This window comes from Anastrepha ludens, chromosome 2 (genome assembly GCF_028408465.1).
Source record: "Anastrepha ludens isolate Willacy chromosome 2, idAnaLude1.1, whole genome shotgun sequence".
Classification (NCBI taxonomy): domain Eukaryota; kingdom Metazoa; phylum Arthropoda; class Insecta; order Diptera; family Tephritidae; genus Anastrepha; species Anastrepha ludens.
In genome coordinates this window covers 32809287-32823779 of record NC_071498.1, presented here as the reverse complement: position 1 = coordinate 32823779, position 14493 = coordinate 32809287, and the positions used below count along the sequence as shown (strand labels likewise).

The window sequence follows — 14493 nt, the reverse complement described above, 5'->3', positions numbered from 1 at the left end:
ACCCTGGCGTTGAAGTCGCCAAGCACGATTTTTATGTCGTGGCGGGGGCAGCGCTCATAGGAACGTTCCAGGCGCTCATAGAAAGAATCTTTGGTCACATCGTCCTTCTCTTCCGTCGGGGCGTGGGCGCAAATTAGCGATATGTTAAAAAAACGGGCTTTGATGCGGATTGTTGCGAGACGCTCGTCCACCGGAGTGAACGACAGTACTTGGCGACGAAGTCTCTCTCCCACAACAAATCCGACACCGAATTTGCGCTCCTTTACATGGCAGCTGTAGTAGACGTCGCAAGGTCCTATGGTTTTCTTTCCTTGCCCCGTCCATCGCATCTCTTGGATGGCAGTGATGTCAGCCTTTACTCTCACGAGGACATCAACCAGCCGGGCAGAGGCACCCTCCCCATTAAGGGACCGGCCATTCCAGGTGCATGCCCTCAAATCATAGTCCTTAGTTCGTTTGCAGGGGTCGTCATCAGTATAGGGAGGTCTCATCCGAGGCTTTTTTAAAGTTTTCATTGGGGGCGATTTTTAAGTGGCGGGTCCCAAACCCAACGCACAACCAGCTATCCTGGAATGTTTCGCCTTCTCACTTTAGCTCACTCCCGAACGGGTGTTCGGAAGCTACCCAGAGGATACGTGGGCTAATCCCGGCCGTTGTGAGCTGCTTGAACCATATGTAGAAGAATCGTCCTGGCCACTCCCAAGTGAATGGCGTAACTTTCCCCACTTGCGTGGACTTCTACACATGGAACCATCCTCCCGGATAGATAATTTAATCGTAGGATTGGTTTAAAGCATCAATTTAAAAACTCCATGGAAGCTAGAAAGGACCTGGAGAAACAACATAGTGTAGCCATAAGTTCAAGAAGTGGACGCAGAAGGCAGCAGGAGTCCGGCTTGAATACAAGGAATCCGCGAAAACCAACTTTTGTTTAAAAAAATGAGACTTGCTCGTCGGGAATGGGCCAAAACGCACCCTAAATGGTCCTTGGAACAGTGGAAAATATGGTAATATGGTCGGATGAAAGCAGATTTAATTTGCACTGCAACGACCATTTATCGTATGTCCGTCGATTTCCAAGGGAACGCTTTAAAGAAAATCGTGGGGACGAGAATGCTTAAACATCCTGAAAGTTAAATGGTCCGGTCACATATGGCGTGAGCAGGAAATTATCCCGATTGAGCATCTATGGCGCAGGATGAAAAAGGAAGTGGCTCAACACAGACCAAACTCTAAGGCAGAACTGAAAAAAGTGTTTAACAAAGGATGGGAAGAGGAAATGTCAAATGAATTTCGTGCAATTATCGTTGTTCCAATGCCTGACCGAGTCAAGCAGTTATTCCCGCCAAATGTGTTGCAACTAAATAATAGAGCTTTTACTACAATATTTATCAATTTTTTATATCGAAACCAAACGCAAAAGTTACTCAGATATTGGAAAAATTTTAATGCATAGTTTTAAATTAATACATTTTTTAAATGGCCACGAGTGTATGTATAAACAGCTGTGTTAACAATACTAGCAGCGCGACATGTAGCAAAATTTTGACTATTTATTCTTTTTTTTTATAAAAATTTATTTAATACTACAACAAAAACCATTTCATCGAGATTAAAAAAAAACCAAAAAAAGTTCATACTTTTTGATTAGAATTTTTTGAACAATTTCGACTATGCAATTTTATAGCCCATTGAATTTTGGTATAGTAAATTCACGTTGGTTTTTGATGGTTTTTGAGCGCCAGAACTCTTGTACATTTTCTCCATAAAAAATTTGTCGAGTCGAGCATTCGTTATATGTCTGAAAAAAAAGTGTTACAACGTCAAAAAACAAAAAACCAAATTACAACACCCAACGCGAATTTGGTGGGCCACTTTAAACAGGCAAAATATTATATGAAAATTGCTTGCCAAGAATTCCATCTAAAATTTTGAAACTTTGAGACCAACTTGAAACCAAATTTAATGGTTAATTAAATTTTAATTTAAAATTAACTATTTGGATTCAGATTTATCGCATTTATTTGTTTGACGTTAGATTTAAAAATTTTAATATAGTTTTCATTTTCTAATTTAATGCTTGTTGATTTACTATAAGGGACTGAGTCTTACAGATAAAAGAAATAAAGAAAATAATAAATATGCTTCGCAACTTCAAAAGCTTTACAAACAATAATGACTAAATGTTTATGCCGTAGCACAGAATTTGTATGTACGTCTGCTTCCGGGGGTTGAATCTGGAGAATTACTACCAGAAAATCAGGAAAACCTTTTAGGTTTAGATTTATTTAAGGTTTGCACTTCGGCCTCATGGTCGTTTGTGCCCTCTATTCATCACAACACCTCATCCAATCCAGATCCAGTTCCCTTATTAAATTTAAGATAGAACTGCTTTTCTTCCGACTGCAAATGTCCGAAATGTTTCAACCTTCTCCGCGCTATAGCGCTGCCATTCAAGGAGAAGGTGCATTGGGGTCTCCTGGGATTGTCGCAGAAACGACAAGAATCAGTGGACCATATCCCGCTCATGTGCAGCTGACTGCGCAGTCGGCAATGGTCTGCCAAAGTTTTGAGTTATGAGTTTTTAAACCTCTTTTGGTTGTTGTACCACCCCAGTAGGGATCTCAACTGGCGTAGCCCAATAATTTGGTAACAACTAACCTCTCTTAGCTTCTCTCTCTTCACTCCTAAGTTTCTCCTTGATGGTGTGTTGTCACATAGCAAGGAACGGCTCAGGTCCTATTAATGACGAGACCGCAGCCTCTTTTGCCAATGCGTCCGCTATTTCGTTCCCAGTGATACCCCTGTGTCCTGGGACAAGGAAAACTTTTACATCATGCCGAATTTTTCTAGCTTCTTTGTTCTCTGACGCTGAGTCTTCCTCAGAAATAGGTACATTATTCTTCTTCACCAAATATTTTGATGATATTATCTGATTAAATGTGCTCCAGAACCCAAAAACTGCACGTTTGAACAAATGTGGGTCTCTCGGTAATGATTCAATAAAACTCTCCCAAAATTGGTAGATGTACTGCTCACCACCCCATTTAGATCCGACATAAACAAATATTACTGAGATTGGAGAAAAACCATGGCCACTTTCTATATGTTAAAACTAAATTACCGGCCGGTCTTCTGATGTTGCAAGCTGAGAATTACAGCTTATCTATGAGTTTGTGTGATTCCAAAAACTAACAGCCAGTCCAAAATAAGTTTGGTGCGGACCGAATTTAGCTCTTCCTTATATCATCATTGAAAACTTTTAAAGCCAGTGTTTTTTTTTAATCTTAATACTTATCTATAGCCTGAGCTTAGGAATTCTTCTCAATACAGTTTGAATATTGAAAATACTAAATTAAAGATTCGGATTTTTTTGGCCTGTTAAAGTCGAATAAGTTGCTGTGTCTCAAAGCCACAAATATTTTACCCACACAAATACCTACATATGGGCGAGTGAAAGTTCAAATTTGCATAGCATTTTTTTATAAATTTGCGCATTTACATGGATACTCACATCAATTGGATGCTCATCACCGCAAGCCCAGCGTTTTTGAGCGAATTGTGCTGCATATTCGGCAGCCGCCATGTCATGCATAGATGTGCCAGACGGTTGAAAAATGAAGCCCCCACCCGCCTCTTCCTGCACGCGCGGTATGCTTTGATCGCCGCGCCCATTACGATCATCGCTACCACCCAATAACTTCATGTGTTGTTGCTGGTGCTGCAACTGCTGTTGCTGCTGCTGCTGTTGTTGTTGGTGGTGCTGGTGCTGCTGTTGCTGTTGCAGTTGCAGCTGTGACTGTGGCGTTGCTGGCAGCGGCGGTGTTAATAGAAAATTAGGTTGCGTCTGCGACTGTTGTTGTTGTTGCTGCTGCTGCTGCTGTTGCTGTTGGTGCGGCAACAGCGGCGGGAATGGATGATGATAGCCACCACCGAATGGTGTATGCGGATTGGGATGATGATGTTGTTGTTGCTGTTGCGGCTGCTGCTGTTGCTGGTGCGGCTGCTGTTGCTGTTGAAAGGACTGTTGTAGGTGGTGGTGTTGTTGATGGTGCGGATGGTGGTGGGGCGATAGCGTTGGCGGCGCAACCGTGGAAATGGAAATCGTGGGCGTTGGTAACAGCTCTATTTTGACGGCTTTTACTTAACACACGCGCAGCGGCGAAATAGAAATTGATATACACAAGTTGCTCTTTGCGATTGGCGACTTGCTTTTTTTTTTATTCTTTTGTTTTGTTTTTACTTTTTGATTTACGCTATACGTTTAGGCAATTTGGGATGCCTTAGTAATACGATTGACAATTTTTTTATTTTATTTTTCTATTTTACACGCACAATTAATTTGCTTTAAAATGCTATAACTCACAGGATGCCAGGCTAAATGCAGATTTTAAAAGATTTTCACACTTGCTTGGGTTATTTGATTGAAATGCAATATTCCGGCTGAACAGCTTAGAGGCCCTTAGTTGTTAGATGCGAAGATTCGGCGTGCACTTATGGATGCTTTCTTGATTTAAAATGTATTTTGGCGTAACTATGATTCGTAAAATTTCCAGAAACCGTTGAAATACTTTAAGATTTGCAATTTACAGATGCTGCGCTAACTTCAATGCACTAATTTATTTTTTATTCTTTCGCTTTGATTTATACAGATGCGATTGATAAAAGAGCCAATAACACTACACTAACTAACTATTTATGCTATTTATATATATATATATATGCATGTACCTCTGCGAGTAATCCAATAATTATTATGTATGTATATATATTTTTTTTACACAAATATTTTACAAGAACTGTTTCACGATATTAACACAAATGAGATTTTTATTTCGAATTTGATCATATGAAGAGGTGAATGAAGATTAAAGCGCGTACACTGAAATGAGAAGATAAATAGAAGAAATGTGAAATTAGTATGTTTCTGCTTAAAATGTGGAACAAACAGAGACAGTAGTTTATGATATTTTATGTTATGATTTCAAAATAATTGTAAGTTTAGGTTACTTAATTTACTAATTTCAAGCCACATTTAACCAACCCATAAAAAATATGGAACAATATTTGTCCCGGTATACACAACTACCAAGAATGATAGACATAAGATTGCGCCCACCAGAGAGTGTGTGACGTCACATTAGCTGAGTTGTGCAGTGTTGCCAACCCATTGCTCTTCGCAATAAATTTAGTGGTTTTTTTATACCCAAAATACGAAAATTTTTAAGTTTGATGTTTGTTTCTTTTTTTTTATTAGGTGCGCAACTAAGTTCTCGCTGTTTGTCAATAGATGCTGCCATCAGTGTGTGCTAGTCGATTCTAACTAAACTCGTCATAAACCAAGCTTAGACATATGGTAAACAAACTGCTTTGACACATTAGTGAGTTTGTTTTGGTATCATATACTTTTGGTTGTGTGAAAATGGCTGATTTTGTGTCGAATAATCGGTATTTGCGGGAAGTGTTGATTTTCCTCTTTCATTCGAAAAAAGGCGGTTGAAGCGCATCGAGAGCTACAAAAAGTTTATGGAGATGCTGCTTCAAAGACGGAGATTTTAATGTTGACGACCGTCCGCATGAAGGAACACCAAAAGCCTTCGCAGACGCTAAATTGGAGGCATTGCTCAATGAGGATTCGCGTCAAACGCAAGAAGAGTTTGCTTCAGTATTAGGAGTTACCCGCCAATCCATTTCCGAGTGATTGCATGCTTTGGCAATGATTCAGAAACAGGGGACTTGGGTTCCTTATGAATTAAAACCAAGGGATGTTGAACGTCGTTTTTTCGCCTGTGAACAACTGCTCCAGCAGCAAAAAAGGAAGGGTGTTCTTCATCGCATCGTGACGGGTGATGACAAATAGATTCATTACAGCAACCCAAAGAAAAGAAAGTCATGGCTCGGCTCCAATTGATGCGATGGAGCCGAGCACTGCGCGAGAAGCGGCCGCAATACGCAGAGAGGCGCGAAAAAGTGATTCTACAGCATGACAACGCTCGGCCCCACTTTGCCAAACTCGTTAAAACCTATCTGGAAACACTGAAATGGGAAATCCTTCCCCGGCCGCCATATTATCCAGATATTGCGCCGTCCGATTATCACCTGTTCCGATCGATGGCACATGGTCTAGCTGACCAGCAGTTCCATTCATATAAAGACATCAAAAAATGCCTTGATCCGTGGATAGCCTCAAAAGATGAACAGTTTTACCGCGACGGTATACGAGATCTACCAGAAGATGGAAAAAAGTAGTAGCCAGCGATGGGCAATACTTTCAATGATTCACTTGTAACCATTTTTTCAAAAGCGGTGTAATTTCAATCCTTAATCATTGCCGGGCGTTCATACCGACTTTTGAAACCCGATCCATGAAATTTCGTACTGATGTGCATAACTAAAGAGTTTTCCCAATAACAGGTGTTATTTAAATATATAAAAGGCTATCAAGAGATGATTAACGATTTTTTATGGCCGGAATGGGATGGTATTGATCTGGACAAGGTTTATTTTCAACAAGACGGCGCTACGTGCCACATAAACAACGAAACCATTGATCTTTTACGGGAAAAGTTTCCGGACCGTGTTACCTCTCGAAGATGTAATCACAATTGGCCACCGAGATCTTGTGATTTAACACCTTGTGACTTTTTTCTTTGGGGCCACGTGAAAGAGAAGGTCTACGCCAACAGACCAGGCCTTGAGGCTATCGAGGACATAAGGCAGCCACTTTGCAATTCGCTAATGGAAAATTCCATGAAAAGGATATTGTCCTGTAAGCGTGGGCGTATTGGTCATTTGCCTGATGTTATTTTCCACTATTAAAGAGGTAGGTATCTCTTTATAATGAAATAAACATCCGATCATTTACAGTGAAACGGACACTCACGGTTCCACAATTTTAGTCCGCTTATGGGGAGTGTCCGCTTATGGGGGTTGAAAAAAAACTCTAGGTTAAAATTACTATTCCACCTCTTTAAATAATTTTTTTATGTTCTTTTATGGTACGTTCAGTTTTTTTCATATTTATTGAAAAATATATTATATATAATATGTATGTATGTACATTTTTATATTGGGAACAATGAGTATATTTACACATTTGAATATACTACATATTTGATTGAACATATTTATATTTTAGGCTTCAAAAATTCATATACCGTAGTCTGTCGTAGATTTTCCTGTTTATGTTTCAGAAAAAGGTTTTCAAGATGACACTCTAAAGTCTTGGCGTATTGGAATCCAGTAATATCGTCTCTTAGAAATTGCTTAATGCTTCAGGATATGACTTGATCTGACATTCATCCTGGACACATACATGAGTTGAGTCTCCGCTTTCTCCGTCAGATAGTTCCTCAGTATTAATTTCGACAATGACAACGTCAATATTATTGTCTTCTGTATTAACAACTTCGTCGATTAAAAAAAACTCTTCTGTATTCTGACCTTGCTGATTTTCATTTAAAATCTTTATCAAAGCCGCTATCGATGTGTCGCGTGTCATATGGGAATATCATCCTCTGCCTCGAAGTCAGAACATTCAAGCGGAGCTTTTTGAAACCCGGCTTTCGAAAAACAATTTTTAATTGTTTCTGCCGTTACGTTGTCCCATGAAGATTTAATAATGGAATGCCTCCTAATTTTGTCAAAAAATGTTTGATTATATGGCATCTGTAATGACACTTAAAATTTTGTATTATACCCTGATCGAGGGGCTGACAAACGGATGTTGTATTAGCAGGTAAAAAGATCAACTTTATGTTATATAGTTTAATATCTCGAGGGTGAGTTGTAGCATTGTCCAAAAATAATACAATTTTTCTCTTCTGGAAGCCCATTTTTTTATCAAGCATTTCTAGCCACTCACACATAATTTCACGAGACATCCAAGCTTTCTGGTTTGACTTCCATTCCACTGGCAAACTTCTTATATTGCCTCTTTTAAAGGCGCGTGGGCATGCTGCTTTTCCGATAACCAATGGCTTTTCTTTATCTCCAACCATATTGGCACACAATCCTCGCAAGATTCCCCACATATTCTTTTGAAAGTCACATTATGACGCCTACGCCATTTCTCCAACCATCCATTTGAAGCAGAAAAATTTTGAATACCTAATCGGCCAGCGATTTATTTTGATTTTTCCTTTTTAATAATACCCGATATTGGTATATTTTGGCTTCTGGCCTTAACGAACCATTCGAAACTCAAATGGTCAATTTTTGAGCCATCCGCGTTTAAGAACTTTTTCTTTTTGTTGACGTTATCACCGCCCATCCATATTCTTTTAATATCTTTTATTTCAACTATTGTCTATTTACTATCTTTGTTGTCTGTGGATTAGAGTATCGCGTCCGCTTATGAGAGGTTTTTATTGTTTTCTTTACACATTTGTTCAGTGATATATTTTGCTTGTCCGTTACCGAGAGGTCCGCGTCCGCTTTCGAGAGGTGATTAGAACAAAAAAAAAATCAGAAAAAGTGTCCGCGTCCGGTTATTAGAGTGCCCGGTTATTAGAGTGGAATTCGTTCTAAAAACCCAACATAAAGTTTGGTTCCTTAGTTTTTGTCCGGTTATGGGGAGTGTTTGCTTATTGGAGGTGTCCGCAAGGGGAGGTTTCACTTTATATTAAAAAATATCATTTTTCTTTGAATATCAAAATAACACCTCTTATTGGAAAACCCTTTATAACTAACGTATACAAAATATCATTGGTTATTCAGGGTTAAAAGCAACAGAAATTGTTCCCCGATAAAAAGCAAATTTGGAACTTCTTCTAATTAGAATTGTATTGTATTTAATAACACATTAATTCAAGCCTAAGCTCAAAATTAATAAATATTACTAATCGGGTTGCACCTGTGTATCGTTGAATGCATCCGCGAATGAACAAACCGAATATGGCGCATATTTGTGTGCATCACTGTGACGAACAATGCAAATAACTGGCAGATAAGAATGTAATGAGCAAAAGCAAAGCATGGACAATGATAGGCGAAATTGTTTTTGTTACATTTGTACGAAACAAAAACTGGAAGGCATTTACAAGGAATTAAAGAAGTAAGACAAAGACACCAGTTTTTAGTGTACGGAGAGAAAATAAACAGAATATCAGAACTAACGAAATACAGGAATAAACAAAAGGGAAGAACACATAAAAATATGTATGAATGTATGTATATACTTAGGTTTAGCATATGAAACTCTGCGTAGTGATTATTTTCATATATTCACAATAGGGGTACTCAGACCAATTTCGTTAGTTTGGCGGGTTGTTTTTGGGCATTTCCGCAAATTGGTTTTTCTGTGAACGACCTCTTTAACTTATTCCTATTGGTTTCGTAATACTCGTTTGCACCAGCTGAATCTCTTGCAAATTATTAGCTTCGTTTTATCCACTGCTACAACAACAACAACAATAACTTTGAAATAACACATTTTGGACTGTATGGAATAAATTGATTTCTTTTCTTCACTTTTTCATATTTTAGACTTAGACTTTGTGATTGACCATCAAATCCCAATTGTCAATCACCTGATTGTTATTTTATCAACTACCCATCAAATTGCCAAGTTTCCTACCGCTCATTTATAACTTATTTTATTTTGTTATATAAAATGCAAATATGAAGCGGATCAAAATTCACATTAATTTTTGGATTTTTTTTTTAAAGGTCATATGCAGATTTTCCATATAACGCATGAATGAAGTGCTGTTTGTATTGGAAAAAAAGTGCAAGACCCTTACCAAAAATCAATGTGAATTTTGAGCCTCTTCACACTAGCATTTCATTATAATTCAAATGCATGAACTATAAAACTGTATATTCTAAAATTTTCTTAAAATGTTCATGAAAAAATTTTTCAGTTTGTTGAATTTACTTAGTTTTTTGAAAGTTTTATTCATTACTGAATAAATAACGGAAAATCTCTAACATAATAATCATTGTGAATGTAGTAAAATTTATCATTGTACGCTGACTAACTTCCGCTCCTAAGTGTACAAGGCTAAATCGAAATTGCTGGTCACCCACATTCAACGAATCTGCTCTCCGATGTATTCCATCCAAGATGTACAGAATGCAAAGGTTTTCCGGCATCAAACCGCTAATCGGATGGATTATAAGTCCCGATTTACACAGGGAAACTTTTGGAAAGGAAACATTTTATTCGTAGGAGGACGGGCGAGAAAGATGGAGGGGTCCTTGTTTCCCGTACTGGCGACGCGCTTTGTGCTTCTTATTCGTATTGCCAAACTTAAAGAATTAAACCTCAAAAGCAACGAATGTTGCCGAAAGCAATTTTGCCCGGGTGACCGCGAATGAAACAAGAGCATTTCTAGTGTCTTCCTTCCACATGTATCTGTGTGTAAATCGGGACTAACTGACTGCTTTAAGACAGAATAAGCGCATTTAATGTACGCTTTTTCCGAAATTAAAAAAAAATCTTATTTCAAACCGAGTGTCATAGCAAATTATGTGAAAATTTGGTTTTGGGTCATATAAACGGTTAAATAATTAAGCATTATCTCCCTGAAATACATATACTAAAAATTTAAAATATAATTTTTTTTTTCACAAGGTAATAGTGGTGTTATACTGTTAGATAGGTATGTATGTACATATGTGAGTTGCTGACCTATCACCTCAAGAGAAATTTGGAGTATTTGAAAAATACGACTAAATAAATTCAAAAATTGGTAAAACAAAAAACAAAATAAATTAAAAAACTTGTAAAAAAAAATTTAAAAATTAAAAAAAAAAAATTTTTTTAATTTGTAAACAAAAAATTAAAAACATTTGTTAAAAAACAAAAAAAAAATTATAGTTAAAAAAATGTTAGAAAAAGAAATACTTTTTTTAATTTTATTAAAAAAAATAAAACATTTTTTTTAATTTATTTAAAAAAACAAATAAAAACATTTTTTTAAATTTATGTTTAAAAACAGCAAAAAATTTATGTTTAAAACAAAGATTAAAACAAAATACTAAAAACCGCTTTACTCTTTTAGCCTCCTTTGCCGGATTATCAATTTTAGTGCTAAAACATCCTACTTAGACTTCGAAAAGCCTCTTAAGTAAACAATTACCACAGTGCCTCTTATCAGCTAGCCCATTATAATTAGAGAGTACCGTTCAGAAGCTAAAAACTTTCGGAAACAAAGTTTGATAATTTCTCAGAATTCCACCGCTTATTATTACCGTCGTATATGACATTGTGACAGATGCACAACTGTATTTTGCAAAGCAAATCTTTTGTTGTGTTGTTACGCCTTGATATTTTTTGCCAATTTTGCAAGAATTGGTTTTCTTATTTAGAAATTGAGTTAAAATGCCAAGAATTACAGATTCTCTCCCCGTGTTAAAATCCATACAAAACAATCGACATAAATGTATGTACATTAGGGTGACTCCTCAAAAAAACTTGCTGTTTTTCCCCCGGAATTATGAAAATGTGCATAATGAAATTAGGGTTTAAAAATATTTTTGTGAAAAATTTCTGCGTAAATATGATTCCAATTTATATCAACGGCATTAAAATAGCGAGATTCTTTGCTATGTTTGACCTTTTTAGAGGATAGGTTTAAGGGGGCCGATACCTGTAAAATAAATTTTTTTTTTTTTTTTTCATCACATGTTATCCTTTAATATGGCAAAAAAATTTTAGAACATAATATAAATTTAAGTATTTCTTATACTATAGATCGTCAACCGTGACAACTCTATTCTTTGCGTTCGAGCGCTGGGAGAGGTATTGTTACGTTGCCGACTTTAAACGCGTTTTTCTCAAAATTATATTATTCGAATTGGCGTACATGACAACTCGAAAAGTTATTGACCGATCTCCCTGCAATTTTGCAAAAAAATTTTCGAAAAAATAATAACAAATAGAAATTATGACATTAATAGACAAAACAATTGTTGGTTTTTTGTATTCAGGTCACTGACGCCGATGTTACAATGCCCGCCGATTGAGAAGCCTCGCTGCGACCTTCCTGGAAGAATTGAGTGTACATCACCCATTTTAAATGATTAAAATAAAAATAAAAAAATTATATTATTTTCATGTATAAATAAACTGTATGCCAATTTTGAAAAAAAAAATATATATTGACTTCTTCATTTTAAATAATTTTAATGAAAATCAGGGAAAATATAGGCGTTTACAGGTATCTGTACCCTTAAGAAAAACTTGAATACTTCAGCCATAAAAGGTGAAATAGAAATAATGTAATACTGCTCTTAATTTACACTCATTTATTGGAAATAAAAAAAAGAAACATAAAAATATACTTGTTTTTAATTTGTAGCCTGTGAGACGAATGATTAGTGACAGAGTAACACTGATTGGGGCTTCGCTTAAATGTATACCCAAATAAATTGAAATCAGATCAAGTCGGTCCCACGACAGTCAGTTCTACGTTACCGGAATCAGTTGGATTTATATCCGACCAAAGAGCCACTCCAGCAGCATTCTCAAAGAGCTGGGAATGCTTAAGATGCTATAAAAACAACAATGGCGTTAAGGGTAGTTGCTTAAAATGAATATGAACGCTTAGATTCCACAAACAATTTTTTACTTGGCAGGTGATACAGATTTTCAATTTTCTTTTTTAAACACAGGGAGAGGCATTTTCTCCCTTTTTTCATGTGATTTCCGTAACAAATTTTGTTTTTTCTGTTGGTAAAATTTTCTAAACATATTTATGCAGAGCTTTTAAGGTTCAACTCTTTTATCATCTCAAGTGATTTGGACAAAATATTTTTTAAAAACTAGTTTTATAATATTTATAAAAAATATTCGATATTTAGAGGTACTCTAAAATCAGTCCAGCTCATGTAAATCTTAATATTTTTCCGAAATATTTTGCCGGTAAACTTAAGATATAATATAATAAATTTTATTATTCTAATGGAAAAACAGTACCGATTTTTTTGTACGCAGAGTGAGATAACCTAATACACATGCATGCACGAGCGAGCATAGGACAATAGCACACAAGAACAAAACATAGAGCTGTGCTAGGAGTCAATGGACAATAAAAGTGCCGTTAGACGAGGCAATGAAAGCAAATTTGTCAAAAACATACAATTTTCTGAAATTAAGGAAGTTTAGTAATTTCTGTTAATTAATATTAAATTGCTCAAACAGGGTCAATAGTGTTACCACTGGAAGACAATGGGTAATCGATCCCAGTATAGTCGGTTCTACGTTACCGGAATGACCAGGATTTATATCCGGCAAAGGACTGACTGTCACTCCAGCAGCATTCCCCGTAAGTGTATGGGAAATGTTAACGCTGCTACAACAACAGCAATGAGTTAAGATGTTTAATTTGTTTTAGCCGGAAGAAATGCTGCTGGTTTATGTGACGTAGATACGACTGTGCTGGAAACAGCACGCAATAGTCGATTGGTTATGGCATTTACAAAAAAAAAAAAAAAGCACAAAAAAGATCTTTTAGCTCGAAGTGTCGTCCCATTGAGCAACTTACAAAATAAGAAAAACATTCGAAAATCACTTTCTCAATTGAATTTCTAAATTGAATGCCGACAAATTTAAAAGTACTTCTATCAACATACTTATTCTCGTGTCTGACCGCACCTTAATGCACAACATGCGAAATTAAAAGAAGTGTGAAGCGACAACGATACAAGTATATCCCTGTAAAATAGCGAAGAAGAAATAAAGAACAGCAAAAACATGTGGCATAAAGCGCAGTTCAGCACAAGAATATGTTCGTACAAAAGGGAGCTAGAACAATACACAGAACAGGAGGAACAAGAGGAATAGGAGCAAAATAGGAGTAATATCAAAAGGGCGAAAACCTGCTGCAGCAGCCGGCTATTGCCACTGCCAGCAAAGAAGGTAAAAGTACTTTGTGTGCGCCACTACAGAAAATCAATCGAACGAGCGGAAGACTGCATTGTTTGCTGTAGGGACAGCAGCACCTACAGTACTACTAGCAGCAACAACTGCAATGACATTTTCTGCCTTTTCGTGGCTGAGTTGGTTCCCTATATCTTGCTGCAATTCCATGTTGTATCTGTATAGATGGAATAGGAATGTATATGGCCAAGGCAAAGATAGCGCTGTCGAAGAAGGAACACTGAAACGTCGGGTGTTATATGTATGCATGTTCTTACATTTCAATGCATACAAGTGAATACATCTTTTTTTTTTTTTTTGAAGTTTTCAGTTCTAAAAACAGAAATTCCCTTTTCAGTGTACTTTAAAATAGTATTCGATTAATATGTATTTAGTTATGACTTTCAAAAAACCGAATATGCATTCGATTGATTTTTACCTTTTTATTATGTCTTGTTTTTCTTTGTTGTGTGGCCAAAGGATTTCTGATGGTATGTATATGAGGCCTTGCTTTGAGTGTGTGTGTTCAAATACATCCGCTGTGTAGGTAATCGGCGGTGTTTTTGGTGCTCGGCTCAACCGCGTGTTGGTTGCTAGCCAGGCCTCACAATTATTCAAAGATTTTTTTA

General features: G+C 36.7%; 1 protein-coding gene and 1 long non-coding RNA gene across 2 annotated transcripts in view; one reads left to right on the top strand and one right to left on the bottom strand.

The window, feature by feature from the left end:
• The window catches only part of LOC128868091 (maternal protein pumilio-like), a 198677-nt gene extending 194949 nt beyond the window's left edge, over positions 1-3728 (bottom strand). The window contains exon 1 of the mRNA XM_054109826.1: positions 3515-3728. Within this exon, the coding sequence (XP_053965801.1) occupies positions 3515-3706 (192 nt within the window). The 5' untranslated portion in view covers positions 3707-3728. The remainder of the gene's footprint in view (positions 1-3514) is intronic.
• The window catches only part of LOC128868102 (uncharacterized), a 47421-nt gene extending 35353 nt beyond the window's left edge, over positions 1-12068 (top strand). The window contains exon 4 of the long non-coding RNA XR_008455064.1: positions 11935-12068. This is a non-coding gene — a long non-coding RNA (uncharacterized LOC128868102). The remainder of the gene's footprint in view (positions 1-11934) is intronic.
• The last annotated feature ends 2425 nt before the right edge of the window (positions 12069-14493 follow it).